This window comes from Mesocricetus auratus, unplaced genomic scaffold (assembly GCF_017639785.1).
Source record: "Mesocricetus auratus isolate SY011 unplaced genomic scaffold, BCM_Maur_2.0 Super-Scaffold_100044, whole genome shotgun sequence".
Lineage (NCBI taxonomy): Eukaryota > Metazoa > Chordata > Mammalia > Rodentia > Cricetidae > Mesocricetus > Mesocricetus auratus.
This window is the reverse complement of record NW_024429221.1, coordinates 374,280-393,097: the sequence shown is the minus strand read 5'-3', so window position 1 is coordinate 393,097 and position 18,818 is coordinate 374,280. Positions and strand designations below refer to the sequence as shown.

Here is an 18,818-nt window from a genome sequence, read left to right as displayed (position 1 = left end):
ATGGTTGTTGTAGCCCTCAAAATGGTCCTGCAAAATACATCTCGTCAATTTCCTGGGTGGGAAGGAGTATCAGAGAGGTGACGTCGTATGTTCAAGCCCTATTTTACCTATTGCTAAAGGTGCCTGACCAGACCAGACTGGCCCTGTTTCAGAGCCCATGGCACAACTGGTTCTCACAGAAATCACTGTAGGAGCAGATGTCCTTCTGGCTAGTGGGACCAGAGCCGTCAGGTAAAAGGAGTCCCCACAGTTCTGGGCAGTTCGTACCCACTGAGAAGCCAGACCACTGAAGGCAAGAATCCCTGTACATGACCTTGCCTCTTCAAGGGACTCTCAGCATACATCGGAGTCCAGTCAAAGCCTTACTGCAACGCTGGCCTTTCTTGATATCCATCCCAAGATGCTTTTCACCGTGCTGCCTCCAGGCTGCCAATGGACACACGTGTGGCTGTGATTTGATCTGTTTGGAGAAATACAGTATTTTTTGCAGTGATGGGTTGGGTTATAATGAGGCCATTGTGTAGTCGTCTGTGATTCTGAAGTGTATGTTTGTGCAGTTACATGATCAAGGTCATGGTTACATTAGCCGGGTGTGAGTACAAATTCTGTCATTTCCACTAACGAGGATCATTTTTGTGGCTGAGTTATTTATACATTCTTAGTGTCATTTTCTTCAGCTGAAAAATAAGAATAGTAGTGATGGCCACGTCAAACAGTAAGCCTGGGTGGGTGTAATGTAATGCAAGCAGGGGCAGATGCTATTGTAAGTATTACCTGGATCCCCCTTTGAAACCATGTGTCAAGCTCACCACTTCCTGTCAGTAGGCCAGTGTGAAGGCTACTTAAGGACAGAGTCATGCTCAGGTCTAAAGTCACTGGCCATGAATTCATGATGATTTTCCTGCCTCAGCTTCTCAGTTTGAGCCATCACACAAAGCTCTCCTTTTTTACTTTATTACTTGATTTTTTTTATTTTGCAATATTTTTATTGTGTGTGGCAGTGTACATGTGGATCACACACTTGTAGAGGTCAGAGGACAACTTGTCTCATTCCACCGTATGAGTCCTAGGAATCGACGCAGGCCGTCAGGCTTGGTGGCGGGCTCCTGTACCTTCTGAGCCATCTTGCCAGTCCTGATAGTTTGAAATTCATTTTTATTAGCACGTGCTAATTGTGTGAAATAATGGGTTTCGCCATGCATTTTCTTATGTATATATATTGACACCCAAGCCCTCTGTCACTCTTGTCCCTGTTTACCCCTCCTGCTGGTCTGCTAGCCCCTTCTGTCTGTTCTCAGGCCCCCTTTTGATCTCAAGTCTGTAGATGAGAGAAAAGTGTATCTTTGTGGGACTGGCTTATCTTGCTGGCCATGTCTCCAGTTCCATCTGTTTTCCTGAAAAAAACAAACAAACAAAATGCTGGGTACTTGACAGTTGACTCCATGAACAGATGAATAGATAGATAGATAGATAGATAGATAGATAGATAGATAGATAGATAGGTAGATAGATAGGTAGATAGGTAGATAGGTAGGTAGGTAGGTAGGTAGGTCATTTTTGATGGGCATCTGGGCTGGCTCCGTCCTTGGCTACTGTGACTATTATGCAAGTCGAATTCAGGTCTTCTGACACCAAAGTTCATTCTTATCAAAGAAAAGACAAATGCCAGAATCACACCCCACCATGTGTGCATGTATGTGTGTGTGCACATGCAAAGTTCATTCTTATCAAAGAAAAGACAAATGCCAGAATCACACCCCCACCATGTGTGCATGTGCATATATGTGTATGTGTGCACGTATGTGTGTGTGCACATGCAAGCATGTGTGCATGTGTGCGTATTGGAGTGTCAGAACACCTGTCATTGTGACATAACAACAATTACAGCCATCAGTTTGCAAAGCATTAAGTTATGGTCACAGTTTCTGTTCACGAACTTAGCTTGTTGCTTGACTGCTTTGGATCGAAAGGAACATGTCCCTAGTGTCTCAGTAAAGGAACGTGTACTTAGTATCTCAGTAAAAGAATGAGTCCCTAGTGTCTCAGTAAAGGAACGTGTCTCTAGTGTCTCAGTAAAGGAATGTGTACTTAGTATCTCAGTAAAGGAACATGTCCCTAATCTCAGTAAAGGAACATGTCCCTAGTGTCTCAGTAAAGGAACATGTCCCTAGTATCTCAGTAAAGGAACATGTCCCTAGTATCTCAGTAAAGGAACGTGTCCCTAGTCTCAGTAAAGGAATGTGTCCCTAGTGTCTCAGTAAAGGAACATGTCCCTAGTCTCAGTAAAGGAATGTGTCCCTAGTGTCTCAGTAAAGGAATGTGTACTTAGTATCTCAGTGAATGTGACAATCTTTATGCTTAGATTCATAACCAGATAACCCGGCTCCAGTAACCCTGGGTGTTCAAAGCTGGGCAAGGCTGTCAGGTTCCATGCTCATAGAATTTTCACCCAGCCCTAGGAGATTGTTGTTGGGTGTCCAAGAGTGCGACAGAAAGAGTGCGAAGGCTGTGGGGCCGTGGGTGGTGGGGACAGTGACCCACTTACTCAAGGCTTTGTGCCTGTCTCCTGTGGAGCCTCACAGAGGGTGGAGGAAGGACACTGGTTGCTCACCGCAGTGGGGCAGAAGAAACCCAAAGTCGAGCTCTGCTCTGGGAGCGGGATTTTGGTAACCCGAGTCATGTTCATCTCTAGGAAGCACACCCTGTCCCTGGCTGCACTGTCTGTCCCCCCCTGACATAACCTGCTATTGCAAGAGTAGCTCGGTTAGGTGAGAAGGACACCCCGGTGGGTGCCAGGCGTCCCGGCCCCCACTCCGCCTCAGCTGGCAGTGGGCCTGGGACACGCCTTTGCTCCTGGCCTTTGCTCTCCTGACCCACAGCCCTCAGTGCCCGGCTGACTTTCCCTGGTGACTAACAAGTACATCCTCGGCCTTTTTTGTCACCATGCCCCACATCCAAACCCACCCTTTCTGCAACTCTGGAGAAATACTCTTTCGGTTGCTTTCTCAGCTCCCGGTGCTGGCTCTCAGGGCTCAGAGCTGCTCGTTTACATCCATGAGGGATTGCCCGTGGGAGGAAATGTTCAATGAATGGATGCACCTGCTGTGGCACGCTGGCGTAGCTTCCGGTGTGTGGCAGGGAGGGTTGATAAGCGTGTTCAGCCGGTGTGATACACAACCGTAGCTGCTATTGGAGTTAGGTGTCGCTGTTCTATAAATGGGGGTTTTGTTTGTTTGTTTGTTTTTTTGGTTTTTCGAGACAGGGTTTCTCTGTGGCTTTGGAGGCTGTCCTGGAACTCGCTTGGTAGTCCAGGCTGGTCTTGAACTCAGAGATCCGCCTGCCTCTGCCTCCCGACTGCTGGGATTAAAGGCGTGCGCCACCAACGTCCGGCTACTGTTCTATAAATGTGAATGTCGTGTATTTGTTTTGTTAATTACCCTTTATCAGTCTTTCTAGTTTGCTTTCTGTTGCTGTTATAAACACCGTGACCAACAGTAGCTGGGGGAAAGAAAGGTTTTATTTAGCTTACAGGTTTCGATCTGCAGGGGAACCAGGGCGTAACTCTAGGCAGGAACTGAAGCAGAGGCCTTGGAGGAGGATGCTTGCAGGCTTATCCCCATCCCCACCCCCGGCTTGCCCAGCCTGCTTTCTTATGCAACATGGCGCCTTCTCAGGGGTGGAGGCATTTTTTCAACTGAGTTCCATCTTCCCAGATGAGCTGGCTTTGTGGAAAGTTGATGAAAGAGTAAGCAGCAAGCCCATCAATCATGATGGTTTTTCTAGTACAGATGGCTGCATGGGGTTCTTTAGAGTTTAATAGTTTAACCAACCCTTCTTCTTCTTCTTTTTTTTTTTTTTTATTTCCTTGTAATGGAGACGGAATCTAGGCATGCAGATTCTAGGCAAGTATTCCACCCCTGAGCCAAACCTCCAGCCCTCCTTTGACTTTTTCTTTTGAGGCAGGGTTTCGCTAAGTTACCTAGGTTAGAGTTGAAGTCATCGTAACCCAGTCAGGCCTTGAACTTGTCATTCTCCTGCCTTAGCTGTCTGAGTATCTGAGATTACAGGGCTGCACCACCCAGCCTGGCTCCTTGATCACATGTTAAACTCTTCCAAGCGTTTTCATACTGTAGAAAGCATACAAGCTAATGTATTTTAAAATAAAAAACAAAACACTGCTTTGTAGCAAGAAACATATTCTCCTTAACTGTAGTCTTTCCTGTTCTTTGGAAGGCTGATCAGAAAGGTGACTAGCTCACAGTTCCTACTTGCAAAGGCATGGGGGTCACCATCTTTTGTTGAATGGAAGAATGGTTTTCCTAAATCTGAAGTTCCTGGACCCTTTTGACAGGACTAGGGGGCTATTTGGGGTCCTTCATAGGAAAAGTGGGTCAGACTGGAGGCAGAATCTCCCTCCTTGTCCTGTTGCAATAAAAGAGCTCCTCTCTAGAGACCTTGGTTTACTGTTCTATGAATGGGGATTTTAATATTATTGCAAGTGGTTTGCAATATTGCAAACCTGCCCTTTGACCTGAGGCTTGAAAGAGGCAAGAAAGGGAGTTTGGAAGCATGCAGTGAAATCATAGGTGCGAGATTAATCGGGAGGATTGCCGTCGAAGTTGCAGAGATGCAAGCCCAGGAGAATCTGGGGCTGTTGGCTCCCATGTGCTTTCCTCCTCCTTCTTGCCATGATGGGATCACACGTGGGGCCTTGTGCATGCTTGGAGCATGCCATCCCACTGAGATGTGGCCCAGCGCCTCCTCACTGGAAGCGCGTCCCAAGTGGAGTTACGGGTGGGCTTGAGGAAGTCCCTACTTCATTCGCCCTCCGTTGCTGCCAAGCAGCAGCAACAGTAACTCACTGCCATTGGCGAGTTTTTTTTTTATTTTATTTTTTATTTTCAATCCTTGCCAGATGTAGCCTGGCAGTGAGCCTGAGGCCGAGTATTTTCTGATGGAGCTTGTTCTGGTTTTCTCTCCCTTCCAGACAAAGAATTCTTGAAGGAAAAGGAAAAGTTGGAAATGGAGTTAGCAGCGGTGCGGAATGCAAGTGAGGACCATCGGAGGCACATTGAGATCCTGGACCAGGCTTTGAGCAATGCCCAGGCCAGAGTGATCAAGCTGGAGGAAGAGGTGAGAGCAGAATGGGGGACAGAGGAGAGACCAGCATGAGGAGACAGAGGAGAGACCAGCATGAGGAGACAGAGGAGAGACAGGAGAGTTGTGAGGAACCACTCAGATGCAAAGGAATAAAAGGCTTACCCATCATGAAACCAGGCAGAATCTGAGAGACAGGTAGCAGTAACGTGGTTCAGGAGCTCCCAGCCTGAGGCAGGTGCCCAGGGCTGCAGATGATTGGCAGGAGCAGAAGCCCTGGTGACTGTAAAGGAGATTGGTCCGGTGGGGATGGGCTCGTGCTCAGCTGTGACCCACTTCCGTTTCTAGGCTGGCCACGCGGGACCCCACTCCCTGAACCCAGCAAAGGCTGGTTTAGCCGTTGTGGTGAAACCATCTGTTTAGCTTAGCTTTTGTCATTCCATCGATTGTCCCTTTGGCCCCGAGAGAGGATCAGAAGGATTGTGGATAGGGTTCCGTGGGGACTCTGGGCTGTAAGCTGAGACAGGAAGAGAGGTGTAACCCACAGGGCTGCACCCTCACGTTGCTGCTCCCGGAGGAGGCGACTGGAGCATCCTAAGCAGACCTCATCTTGGCAGGTAGACGCCAGGAGGTCTGGAGGACAGCCAGAGAGCATACCAGTGCTTAGCCTGGCGCTTGGCACAGAAAGCCAACCTGGTACAGTCTGGCAGGCCTGCATGGTGAGCACCTACTCAGTCACCTTGTCAGCCCTTCCATTTAGGTTTCACACTCCTTGTAGAGGTGAAAGTCACCTGTGGGCCGCTGAAGATGTGACTGGTCACTGTCATGGCTGCTATCACCGATTCCTAAGCACTGTCACGATCTTTTCTCAGCCAAGAACAAACCTATAAAAGTGAGGCCAGGAAGCCCCTCTGAAGTGGCTCAGGTCTTGGTTTGCATTCCAACTCCCTGTTCCTCAGCAGGTTTCTTTGCAGAGATTTTGATTCATCCCCGTGTCTTATACCTCCTGGTCACTCTGTACTGCTCAACCGTGGCTGTTACGAGAGGGACGCAGAGCCAGGCTGCTGAAAGCCGACCACACACGCCCCCTGACATGCCAGCTTTGTGACTGTGATCAAGTCATTCGGCCATTTGCCTTCAGCTCTCTCACCCCCCAAGAGCAGGTAGCATGGACTGTTGCTTCTTCTTGTCCCCGGAGGATTAAATGGGCTACAGCTTACAACGCACATTGCCTGTGCAGTAGTGCTCTGAGAATTCCAGCTAGCAGAATGGCTGTCATACATCATCCTCCTTGGGAAATACTCCTTGCCAGCCTTCAGGTTGAAACAGATATAGGGACAGACCCACATGTTCCAGGGTCTAAAAGATGCTCAGGGATACTCTTTCTCTTTAACATTATACATTGAGTGCTTGCTGGGTGCTGGCCTGTCCCAGGCGTTGGAGACACTCCGCTCAACAGACACCTAGACAAACAAATCTCACGCTGGCTGCATACTCAGTAAGTATGTTTCGTGGTACACCCGAAGCATCTGCCCCAGCGAGGTCACTAAACCCAGGAACCTGCCTGGTGGACTTTCAGAAGCCGGCTAACGTGAATAACCAAAAGCACTATGAAAAAAATTATCCTGAAGTCAGTTGAAGCTGTCTCCTCCCGGCACACTCGGAGGGGCTCTGTGTCACTCCAGTGGCTCTGTCTGACACGCTTGAGCAGGCAGAAGCAGGCGTGGCTCGAGGCAGAGCTGCAGGACAGCGAGGGGCCTCCCTCAGCAACAGGCTGCCAGACCTGGCCCGTTGCAGCCGGCCTGTGCGACTGTGCTTTGGCCAGAGAGACAGGAAAACAGCACCGCTCGCTGTCTTCTCGCGGAGCATCAGGCCCGGGAAATGTTTTGGCATGATTTCTTGGCCCAAGCTGACTCCTAGGGAGATAGAAAACACCTGGACGTGTGAATGGGCGCCAGACTCCCAGAGCAGACAGAGTGCCAAGCACTGAGGATTAGGGTTTGGCACTGTACAGGGGTCATGACACTAAATCCATACCTGACGGTTTGTTTATGTAATCACTCGGCATTCCTTCCTGCTTCCTCTGTCACTGGCTCAGGGGTCCTCTGGGCCCTTCCTGTCCCGCAAGGAAGCTACTCAGCCACAGAGGAGAAAGTTACCCCATAAACGGCCTACTCACTAGCAAACATGCAAATGGGCACAGTGTGTGTATGCATACATACAGATCATACGCATGTGCATAATTCCTCTATTATAGAAATAATTGCAGCATGTTTATTACATATTGTATTGTTTTATTAACACATTTGTGTATTTTAGAAATAATTTGTTATTGGAGAAAAATTAGAAAGTAATGAAATTTCTTACAGAAATGGCCTTTCTGTCATACAGACAAACATGAAAAATATTTCAAGGCTTTCCTAGGCTCTTTTTCATGGATCTATATATAGGTAGACAGAGACAGTTGTGATAATATAAGCAACTTCTAGTTTGTGGTTTTTCATTTAACTTTAGAGACTAAGCATTTCTATACACTAAAAAGTTTTTATTGATCTCATTTCCAATGGCTGCCGGTGCTATGATTAGAAACCAGTAATGATGAGCTGGAGATAAGGCTCAGAGGTTAACAGCACTGACTGCTTGCTCTTCCAGAGGTCCTGAGTTCATTTCCCAGCCACCACATGGTGGCTCACAACCATCTGTAATGAGATCTGGTGCCCCCTTCTGGTGTGCAGGCAGACATGCAGACAGAACACTGCATGCATAATAATAAGCTTTAAAAAAAAAAAACCACAGTAATGAGGCAGAGTAGAGAGCTGCTCAAAGGCCCATGACAGGCACCTCCTGGCCACCCTGCTGTACCTGCCCCAGCCTCCTGAGGGACCGAGTGGGGCGGCGCACACTCCTGGGGTTTAGCGGGTCTCCAGCTGTCTCCCGGCCCGGCTGCGGCGCTCACTGGTGTCCACTCTGCGTGTGCTACTTTGCTGTCTCCCCTCAGCTGCGAGAGAAGCAAGCCTACGTGGAGAAGGTTGAGAAGCTGCAGCAGGCCCTGACCCAGCTGCAGTCTGCATGCGAGAAGCGGGAGCAGATGGAGCGCAGGCTGCGGACCTGGCTGGAGAGGGAGCTAGACGCTCTGAGGACGCAGCAGGTGAGTGGCGGGCTGGCCAGACTGACGGACGGACGGACAGACAGACGGACAGAGGCTTTCAGGTCCACCTAGCAGCCCCTCGAGGGCCGTGCAATGGACTCCGTGCACCTACATGGCCTCCAGAGAGACTGGGGTCTCTGAATTGGGCCTAGCAAGAGGGGACTGCACCGTAGGTGACCTTACAGAGGGATGTGGGTTTGACGGGCATGCAGGACGAGGTAACAGAGGCAGGGGAGGCGGGCCTGTAAAGGACAGGGCCTTGAGGAGTGTTGCAAGGCCAGGGCAGTGGGCGTCGCTCTGGAGGGAGTGTCTGTGGTGGCCCCTGATGCGGTGGTGTCCAACCGTTCGGAAGGCGATTGGCCAGCGGAGAGCCAACACTGGGGAGAAGTTCATGTTAGGGGCGCCTGCGGTGGTCAGAGAAGAGCCGCTGATGGTGCCAGTGGTCAGTCAGGGGCTTCCCCGAAGTCTCCGAGTTTGGTGACTCCCGGGAGCCAAGGAGGAGCCGCCGGTAAAGGTGAGTAGAAGTCACATTGGTCACATCACTGAGTTGAGTAGAGGCAGGAAGGAGCTCAGGACTCCCTGTCGTGAGCCTGGCCATAAACTACAGCTCTTCCTGCATCTGCCCTGCTGGTGACAGATGGCCATGAAGCGCAGCTGTGAGGAAACACAGGGAGGAGCGTGCCAGCCCAGGGCCCACACATGTCTCAGCAAAGAGAATTCCTGCAGGAAATGCCGATCCAGGAGAGCCAGGAGCTCCTGCCTCAGATGTGCTGGGGCTTGCCTGGTGCACTGGCCGGTTCTGTGTCGACCTGACACGAGCTAGAGTCATCAGAGGTGAAGGAGCCTCAGCTGAGGAAACGCCTCCACGAGATCCAGCTGTAGGGCATCTTCTCAATTAGTGATCGATGGGGGGGGGCCCTGCCCATAGTGGGTGGGGCCATCCCTGGGCTGGTGGTCCTGGGTTCTCTAAGAAAGCAGGCTGAGCAAGCCTTGGAAAGCAAGCCAGTAAGCAGCACCCTCCATGGCCTCTGCACCAGCTCCTGCCTCCAGGTTCCTGCCCTTTTAAAGTTCCTACCCTGACTTCCTTTGATGATGAACATCAATGCTGAAGTATAAGACAAATAAACCCTTTCCTCTCCAACTCGCCTTTTGGTCTAGTATTTCGTTGCAGCAACTGAAACCCTAGCCAAGACATCTGGCTTTCGAGGGAGGTGGGGACACTCTCCCTGCAGCTGCCTGGGATACATATGTGCGAGACGGGCTCCGTGGAATTATCTACTGGATAGGGGCCACGTGGTTGTGGCTGTACTTGAAAGCACAGCCTTGGGTCTGCTCAGCCACAGTGATGCCAGTGTTCTAGAAAGTGAGGAATTCCTCCCTGGCCTGCCTATCTTGCCTCCATGGCAAGCTTGGTTTGTGTAAGGAAAGCATGTCTTCCCCTGGGCTCCCGGTGGTACTCACTGTGGCACAGGACAGGGCTGCTCTCCAGCAACCATTCTCTGTTGCTCAGCTGCTGGGACCTCCATCTTCACAATGAGGGCAAGCCTGGTTCCCAGATGGTAGTAGACCTTAATCTCTGGCAGACAACGGGAACTCAACTAGAGCCAGAAAGAATGTTCTTTTCCAGCCAATGTGCTGTCCACCCGTGCGGGTAGGTGGCCTATCTGAGGGTCTTTTACTCTAGGTGCTGTGGGACCAGGCTGAGCTGGAGACAGATTATTCTTTGAGCCACCAGCTCACAAAGAAACAACATGGAGACTTATTAATTATGAAAGCTGGTCCAATAGCTTAGGCTTGTTTCTAACTAGCTTCTATAACTTAGCCCATTTCTATTCATTTACATGCTTCCATGTGGCTCATGATTTGTCACCTCTCCTGCACGCCCTCTGCTGGCAACTCCTGGAAGCTCTGCCCTTCTTCTTCCCAGCATTCTCTCTGCCTAGCTATTGGCCATTTCGCTTTTTATTAAACCAGTCATGGTGGCGTGTATTCACGCAGTGTAAAGGAATACTCCACAACGCTCAATGGAAAATAAAGAAGGAATGTGCGTCTGGAATCATACAGCCTTGCTGTGACTATACATACGCTCGCCCGACACACACACTCAACCTCGCACACGCATGGGCAGCCTAGGGACAACTTCCAAAGCAGCCCATATACCACACCTTGCTTTTTGTGGCAACAAGACTTGTGTCTGGTGTCTTTAGGATTCATGCTGAGGTCATAGTGTGACAGAGTTCAGAGCCATCAACACCCCGGTGAAGGACAAGACAGGCCACCCGACTTCGGAGTGGCTTATTGTCAGTCTGCCACACAGAAAGATGCTGGGCACAGCTGTGTGTCCACCCCTGCACACAGTCCACTTGTTCCTTTAGGGTGTTCCGGAAGCTTCCAGAAGCATGGGGGCATGAGATGGCCAGGATGCCAGGGATCCTTCGTTGGTTTGGGGCACGGGTTCCAGCATTAGATCCACAGGACAGGACTTTTGACTCCTCCCCCCAGACAATTGGGCTTCTCCTGTACTTACAACTGCAAATTAAGAAAAACTGCCCAGGGCTCAGGCTGTATGTAGTTCAATGGTTGAACACTTGCCTAGCACGGGTGAGCCCACAGGACATTCCTGCTGCACTCTCAAGTTCATTTACTCCAGATGACAGGGTACAGGACTAAACCTTGTTCTAGAATCTGTATATATTAACTGCATGGTTTACATGGTTTACATCTAGCCGGACCTGGATTTGAAACCCGACTCTGCTATGCGTTAGCTAGAGACATCAAGTCACGGATACGTTCCCCCAGGGACTTAGTCTGTGCGTGTAAAACCGGAACAGTACGTGTTCTCTAGAGCTCTGCGGGCATTGGATGGGATAGAGGGACGCAGAGGAGGCATGGGGTAGCACCCACTGAACTGAGGTGGTTCGTATGGAGAGAGGGAGCGTGGGCCTGGCTGGTGTTGGCGTGTGACAATGCAGGCCTGAAGAACCGAGTATCTCTCTTCAGATAGTGATGGGCCAGGTTGGTGTGGTGGTTCCTGTGGCCCATTCGGATCATCGCGATGTTGTTTCACTTCTCCAGAAACATGGGAATGGCCAGCCAGCCAGTCTCCCGGAATACAACGCCCCTGCCCTCATGGAGCTGGTACGGGAGAAGGAGGAGCGGATCCTAGCCTTGGAGGCAGACATGACCAAGTGGGAGCAGAAGTACCTGGAAGAAAGCGCCATCCGGCACTTTGCCGTGAGCGCCGCTGCCTCCGCCACGGCCGAGAGGTAAGAGGCGGCTGTTCAGGACGCAGACACGGGGGGGGGGGGGGGCAGCAGAGAACGGAGCTGACAGTGAATCCCAGCATTCATAAGGCTGGGCCAGGGGGATGAGGAATCCTAGGTCAGCCTGGGCTAGAGTTAGACTTTGTCTCAAAAGCAAATAAAAAATTTCAGGGATCCCGGAGAGCCCTATTGCAGGGAGCAAGATCTGTCATTTTTTTTTCAATTTTATAAACTTTATTATTTTTTTTTAAAAATCCTTGCAAATAAAAACATCACGCAGAACGATTAACCAGACCCAAAGTCCATACAACTCAGTGAACTTCTGTACAATTAGAATTGGTTTTCAAGATGGAAAGCTGTGGGGCTTGATATTGGATTTTACCCTTTCAGTATCAAATATATTTTATACGCATAATCCACCACCCAAACCAAAAGAATCTATGACAGAATTAAAGACAGAAAAGCTCTCAGCTTGCCCTCTTTCCTGACTCACGTCAATTTTTCGTAAACCCTTGTATGTGTGTGTATGTCAGTGTGCTCACACACAGGCCATGGAACACAGATGTCCGAGAGCAACATTGGCGTTCACCTTCTGCTTGATTGGCAGGGTCTCTCCACACGTTTCCACAGAACACGCTGGTGTAGCTGGCCCAGGGGCTCTCAGGGAGTCTCCCAGCTCTGCCTCTCACCTCCCAGGTGACCTGCTGGGATTACAGACGTGTGCTCCAAGCCGGAGACTCACAGGGCTTCTAGGATTTAAACTCAGGTCATGCTTGCATGACCATCACTGGGGCATCTGCCCAACCCACGGGGAATTTTAAAGCTGCAATACTACTTGAAGACACAGAAGTTCTGGTAGACAGAAACTGAGTTATAGCTCCAGCTCCAGGGACCCTCCTCCCTCTTTGGGCATCTGTGGACACCTATACACTGTGTGCCGTGTGTGCGTGCATGAGAACAAAGTAAATCCCATAAAAGCAAGACAGAAAACAAACAAAAGCCAATTTGATCGTGCCACCGTGGCTTTCCTGATGATACAGGGGGAAAGGACACTACAACCTGCTTTGAGAAAGACTGAAACCCTGAGTGCCCATCTCCATGCTGACTGACTGCAGATAGTGGGCCAGAGTGACTGTTTATAGCCATTATGTCCTGACTTTTCAGTCAGCTGTGTGTGTCACGTTCGTAAGCACCGGTTTTTAAACCACCGATGCGGTCTTTATACACCAACTGTTTTTGCCATCTGGTACTCAAATTCTCTCCCTGGGAGAAGTGTGAACGGCATCTACCCCTCCTCGGAAGGTTCCTTGGGCAAACCAGAGCACCCCACCAAGGCGACCCTGGGGAACCTATGAGTTTATTGGGCTCACTTACAGGGAGGGAGGGGGTCACTAGCAGGGACTTAGGGGACCCCAAAGCAGTCACATTGGAAAATCTTCACCCAGAGGGTGCACAGACGTAGCCCCGTCTCCCCTGGTTTGTCCCATCCTATTTATCTTCTAGTCCTTCCTAAGGCCCTGGGCCTTGTGTGGTCAGGGCAGAATTGCAGACAACTGTTCAGGAAGAGTGGTATGTGGGTGCAGATCTCATGACCTTCCCCACCCCACCTCACCCCCGTCAGGGACCATCAACAAGCCCAGCTGAGGTGGGTGGTGGACGAGCGTTTGCAAGTAGACACAGCTGGGCCTGTGAAGACGGCGGTTGCTCTACACAGGTCTTATTCATCTTGACGGCATTGGCTAGGACTTTGAAGAGGAGGTTCTTTGGTTTTGTTTTAATGTGTGGGCAAGGTTTTCAAAGCAAAGTAGTGTCCCTTCGGAGTTTATGAACACTTGCTATCTGTGTTGTTTTTTTTTTACCCACTATGGCCGCTGGCTTACTCTGCAACATAAACATGAATTTTTAAATTTGCCTCCGGCGCCACAAGAGTGTTTTTTCCAAAGTAACTTGACGGGAACTGTGGTAGCCACCAGCCCCCGTGCAGCTGTTTCTGAGAACTCTGGGGTGTTTGTACTTCTGTGTCGTGGCCCAAAGCCGTCAGCCTGCTTTCTCCATGATTTGCTTTTCTGATCTATTCCCAGCCACCGGGTTTACTCTTCTGGGCCATGTTCTCACCCCGGCCCTTCCGTGCGTTTGCTTTATCACGGCGCATCTTTGCAAAGACAAAAGGAACTTGGAAGCATGCTGGGCATGGCTAAGGGCTCCGGAGTCACCCAGTCCTAGTCTCCCCATGGTTGGGCACATTAAGCATGGACACCATGTGTACTTTGCTCTGCTGTCCCCTGAATGGACTAAGTGCTTTCTCATTGTCTTTAGGAAGGGTACTGGGTAGCTACCGAACCCCCATGTAAAATACATGGGTGATGCACAGAGGCGGAACTTGGGCTGTGATTAGCAGAGTGAACTGGGATGGGAGTGGAGGGTGAGTCCAGGGCCAGCAGCACGTGCAGTAGGCGTGGCCTCCGTGTGTCAGCAGACCAAACCTGCAGCACATGCAGTAGGCATGACCTCCGTGTGTCAGCAGACCATACCTGCAGGCTCCTTTCCACATGCTCACAGCATCAGCCCAGCTCAGCGGGCAGCCTTATAGCAGAAGAAGCAGGGGCTTTTTATTACTGAATATTGCTTTCCTGAGATATTGTCCCCTTTGTTCATGACATGATTTCACATTAGTGAGTATAATGCTTTTTTTTTTCTTTGAGATAGGGTTTCTTTGTGTGTAACTCTGGCCTCTGCCTCCCAAGTGCTGGAATTAAAGGCATGCACCACCACTGCCTGGCTTGAGTATATTGTATTTTAATTTTATCCATCTCTCAGCATCCCCAACTCCTCCCCGGACCCTCTCTTGAATTCAAATCCTCTTCTTCTGTGAGTACACACACACACACACACACACACACACACACACACACACACACACACACGTCCGATTAGTGTTGCCTGTATGCACATATAGTGTAGGGATGGCCACTGGGACATAGGCAGCCCAAGCAGGAAGCTTGTCGCTAAAGAAAATGGACTCTGGGCAGCCGTTGACTCTTCCATCCATGCTGGAATGTTGATTGGTGTGGCCTTGTGCAGGCGCTATTGAGAGTTCATGGGTGTCACTTCCCTGACGTCAAGAAGTCACTATTTCAGAGCAGTTCTCCAAGTCCTCTAGGTCTTTCCGTCTTCCTGCCCCTTTCCTTGACCCCTGGGTGTAGGGCGTGTGACAGATGTTCTGTTTGGAGATGAGCTCTCTGTGGGCAGTCACTTGTTCAATGTACTTTGGCCCTTTGTGGACCCTGTAATAGTCTTCCTGCTGCAGACAGCAGCGTCTTTGATGAGGGCTCAAGGTGAAGTAGTCATTGTCGGTGAACGCAGCCCTTAGATGGTGTCTGAATTCTTTAGGGCAGTCTGGCAGGGGGCTTCCCTGGGATGCTGTCCCACATGCCCCATCCTGGCCTCTGTCGAGAATGACCCCGAGGTGGGATAGTCGAGATAGAGGGCCTTTGGTGTCCTCTAGAAGGTGACACACGCATCTGGTACTGAGTGACTCTCACTGTCTCCGTTCTGAGTGTGTTTGTGTAGAAGGCCAAGGAAAAGGGCTCGAGAGTCCAAGCGTGTCTCATGTTCCTAGGGACACCACCGTCATCAACCACTCGAGGAACGGCAGCTACGGCGAGAGCTCACTGGAGGCCCACGTCTGGCCGGAGGAAGAGGAGGTGGTGCAGGCTAACAGGAGGTGTCAGGACATGGAGTACACGTAAGGACAGCCACGCGTGGCCTCGGGTCTGAGTGGAGGCAGCAGCGGCTGCGGCACGTCCGCCCCGGCGCCTCCACCCAGACGCACTGCTCTCCGCGCCTCCACCCAGACGCACTGCTCTCCCTTCTAAATGGCCTCGGGACCCCAAAGACTCTTGTCCTGGGAGAAGGTGTCTCGCGCTTAAGCTAGTGGCAGGAACGGGTTCAAGGCTTACTGCTCATCGTCACCAGCCACCGGTGGGGGGAAGTGGTCTTTCCTCCAAGAACCTAGCCGTTTCTTCATTTTCTCCCACTATAGAGGTGTCCCGGCATTACAGCCCCTCCCTTGTCTCAGGCCCAGCTCCTGTGCTCCCCTGCTGTTCTACACCCATTCTTTCCCCTAATGCTTAGCCTGCAGTCCCTAGCAGATGGCTACAGTCATCCTCGCGGTGCCCCTGGGAGTGTGTCCCGTGCCCCCTCCCCCCCCCCATCTCCCTCTGCTATGATCTCCTGTGGAGGGCACAGCTTGCAGACTGCCAGTGATTGACAGCTTCTGCTCCTCCCGACCCTGCACCCCACGATTACTGTAAGGTCCCTGAGACAACCGTTCCAGAGTTTTAAAGCTAAATGGCATTTTAATGATACTTGTTTCTTCTTCGGTTGGTTTTACAGTATTAAAAACCTCCATGCCAAAATCATAGAGAAGGATGCCATGATAAAAGTCCTTCAGCAACGATCCCGTAAGGACGCTGGGAAGACGGACTCTTCCAGCCTGCGGCCCGCCCGTTCTGTCCCGTCCATCGCTGCAGCCACCGGGACACATTCACGCCAGACGTCACTTACCAGCAGCCAGCTGATGGAAGAGAAGAAGGAAGAAAAAACCTGGAAGGGGAGTGTAGGTAAGATGAGGACCCAGAGAACAGTGGCTTTCCCATACTTCTGGGACTCGGGTTATATTCTCATCTGAATTTAAAAAAAAAAATGTTTATTATGTATACAGTGCTCTGCCTGCCCGCCAGGAGGGGGCACCAGATCTCACTACAGGTGGCTGTGAGCTCCCATGTAGTTGCTGGGAATTGAACTCAGGACCTCTGGAAGAGTACCCAGTGCTCTTAACCTCTGAGCCATCTCTCCAGCCCCCACCTTACCTCAGTTTAAACATTCTTCAATGGGAAGAAAGCCAGTCATGCTGGGTTGTGAGAGTTAAATGTGGCCCTTGAAAGGACGGTGTAGATTCTAAAGGTTTGTGAGCTCTTGGGCTTGTGTTGATTCTTGTTAGTATTATTGACAGGAAGAGCATGAAGTGTCTTAGGAGGACAAACCTAGAGCCCCTCTGTCTTAGGTTTCTGTTGCTGTGAAGAGACGGCATGCCTGACCAAGGCAGTTCTTATAAGGGCTGGCTCGCTTACAGTTTCAGAGGTTTAACCTATTATCCTGGTGGCCTGCAGGCAGATGTGCTGGACCTGGGAGGGCTACATCTTGCAAGCAACAGGGAGTTGACTGAGATACCGAGCAGATTCTTGAGTTTAAGAAATCTCAAAGCCCGCCCCCACAGTGACACACTTCCTTCAACAAGGCCACGCCCACTCCAGCAAAGCCACACCTCCTAACAGTGCCGCTCCCTGTGAGATTATGGGGGCCAAATGCATTCAAAGTACCGCACCCTCAGAATGTCACTCCATCGTAGGCCATGTCTGCAACTGCCGGCTGGTGTCCTAGAGTAGACGGGCTGGGCCAGTGAGCTTAGAGAGGAAGCTTCCAAGTCTTCTCTCTCTTGCTCTACTTGCTGTAACTCCAGGGGGCTGGCCCTTGGTTGACACCTGTCTCTGGCTGGGCACACCATTTGTCTGCTCTACCCAGAGTTAGTTTTCTCATGTTGTTTTGTCCTACAGTGTATGAGAGCTTCCGTATGAATCCACAGAATGGGGGGGGGGTGTCAAAGCCTCAGACAGCACATCTGCTTGAAGTCCCTCTACAGGTGGCCCCTACAACCTCAGCTCATCCTAGAGGATCAGAATTTACGACAAAGACCATCCCAGGGACACTTAGCTGCCAACCCAGTAAGAGGAGGGTCTGTCTCAGGAGTCTGAAATTGTTCAGCTCTGATGGAGACTTCCCTAAGAGAAATCACTGTGGCTTGCACCCAGGTACACATGGCCGGTGCCTGGGCTTGTATCTCAGTGTTGACCAGATCAGCACAGGACTGAGAGTTGGATACCCTGGCCCAAGGAAGCCTGGCCGTGTAGTCTACACCACGTGTCGGTGTAATTAGTGCCCACACGTCCAGATACAGGAGGGACTCTGAGGTTCCGGTGGAGGTCAGCCTCACAGGCTCCTGCACAGGACCTCAGGTTTTTCCCGTCTCGTGCATGGCGGACTTGAAGAGGTGATGGAGGCTGCAGTGTCTGCCTCCCGAAGGCTGAGCACCAGGAGAGATTTATTCATCTCACCTGCAGATGACTGTGTCTGAGTCTGGGCAGTGGCGAGATGGGATTCAGGTTGGCAAGGGTTGGCAAGCGCTTTTTACCCCCTGAGCTACCCCACCAGTCCGACCATGGTTTTCAGTTGTTTGAATTTAGAATACAAATCCCGAGTCTGTAAAGGATTTCATTGCATGGGACTCGGGATATAATATAGGACTGTTTCTCATTTCATCAAGCATGCACACAAGTGCTTATTAAGGGTTTAGTGGATAAATCATCGAACGAATGACGTCATCCCCAGTCCGGAAAGAAAAGGGTAAGTTTTCTCACAAAGGGAAATGGAAGAAACAAATTGTCCTTGAAAAGCCTCTTCTTCTCCCTTCAGGGTTCCTGCTGGGGAAGGAGCATCAGGGACAGGCGTCTGCCCCTCTGCCGCCAACCACGCCCGCCTCTGCACTGTCCCCTCCTGCCTCCACCACGCCGGCCAGCAGCACCCACGCCAAGACAGGCAGCAAGGACAGCAGCACCCAGACGGACAAGGGCACCGAGCTCTTCTGGCCCAGCATGGCCTCCCTCCCCGGCAGAGGCAGGCTGAGCACCGCCCCTTCCAACAGCCCCATTCTGAAACACCCAGCTGCCAAAGGGACCATGGAGAAACTGGGTATGTGGCCCCTACCTCTCCCACACATGGAGACCCCATGAGACTGTCTGACTCGAGGGAGGGAGGGGATCTAGAGAGATCAGGAAGCCCAGTCGGTTCCTGCGCTTCAGTCGGGGGTCATCACGGTGACTTCCAGGCTGTGTGTGCTGGGGCTGAAATGTGGCCAGGCAGGCTTAGTTCATTACTGAAGAGGAGGAGCACCCAGCTCGAGTGACCCGGTGACATGTGTGCTCTACCCTTCCCTGGGGGGTGGTGGAGCAAACACCCGATAGAAGTCACTTAGGGGGACTCACTGTGGGGTCTCACGTGGTCTGAGGGGACAGTCCCTCATGTTAGGTACAGCATGGTAAGACCGTGAAGTGTGAGGCTGCTGGCTCACATCTAGGCAGACAGGAAACGGGAATTTGGGTCTTTGTCAGCTTTCTCCTTTCTTAGTTTTTACCCTAAGACACCGTCTTCCCTGAGAGTCCCCGAACCAGTCATCCTGTGTACACACAGACACA

General features: G+C 51.0%; 1 protein-coding gene across 3 annotated transcripts in view; it reads left to right on the top strand.

Moving 5' to 3' along the window:
- The window catches only part of Amotl1 (angiomotin like 1), a 129,835-nt gene that overhangs the window by 105,185 nt on the left and 5,832 nt on the right, over positions 1–18,818 (top strand). For all 3 annotated transcript variants that reach the window (XM_040735274.1, XM_040735276.1, XM_040735275.1), the window contains 6 exons: positions 4,988–5,133; positions 8,096–8,245; positions 11,321–11,511; positions 15,128–15,253; positions 15,904–16,130; positions 18,040–18,315. In XM_040735274.1, the coding sequence (XP_040591208.1) occupies positions 4,988–5,133; positions 8,096–8,245; positions 11,321–11,511; positions 15,128–15,253; positions 15,904–16,130; positions 18,040–18,315 (1,116 nt within the window). The remainder of the gene's footprint in view (positions 1–4,987; positions 5,134–8,095; positions 8,246–11,320; positions 11,512–15,127; positions 15,254–15,903; positions 16,131–18,039; positions 18,316–18,818) is intronic.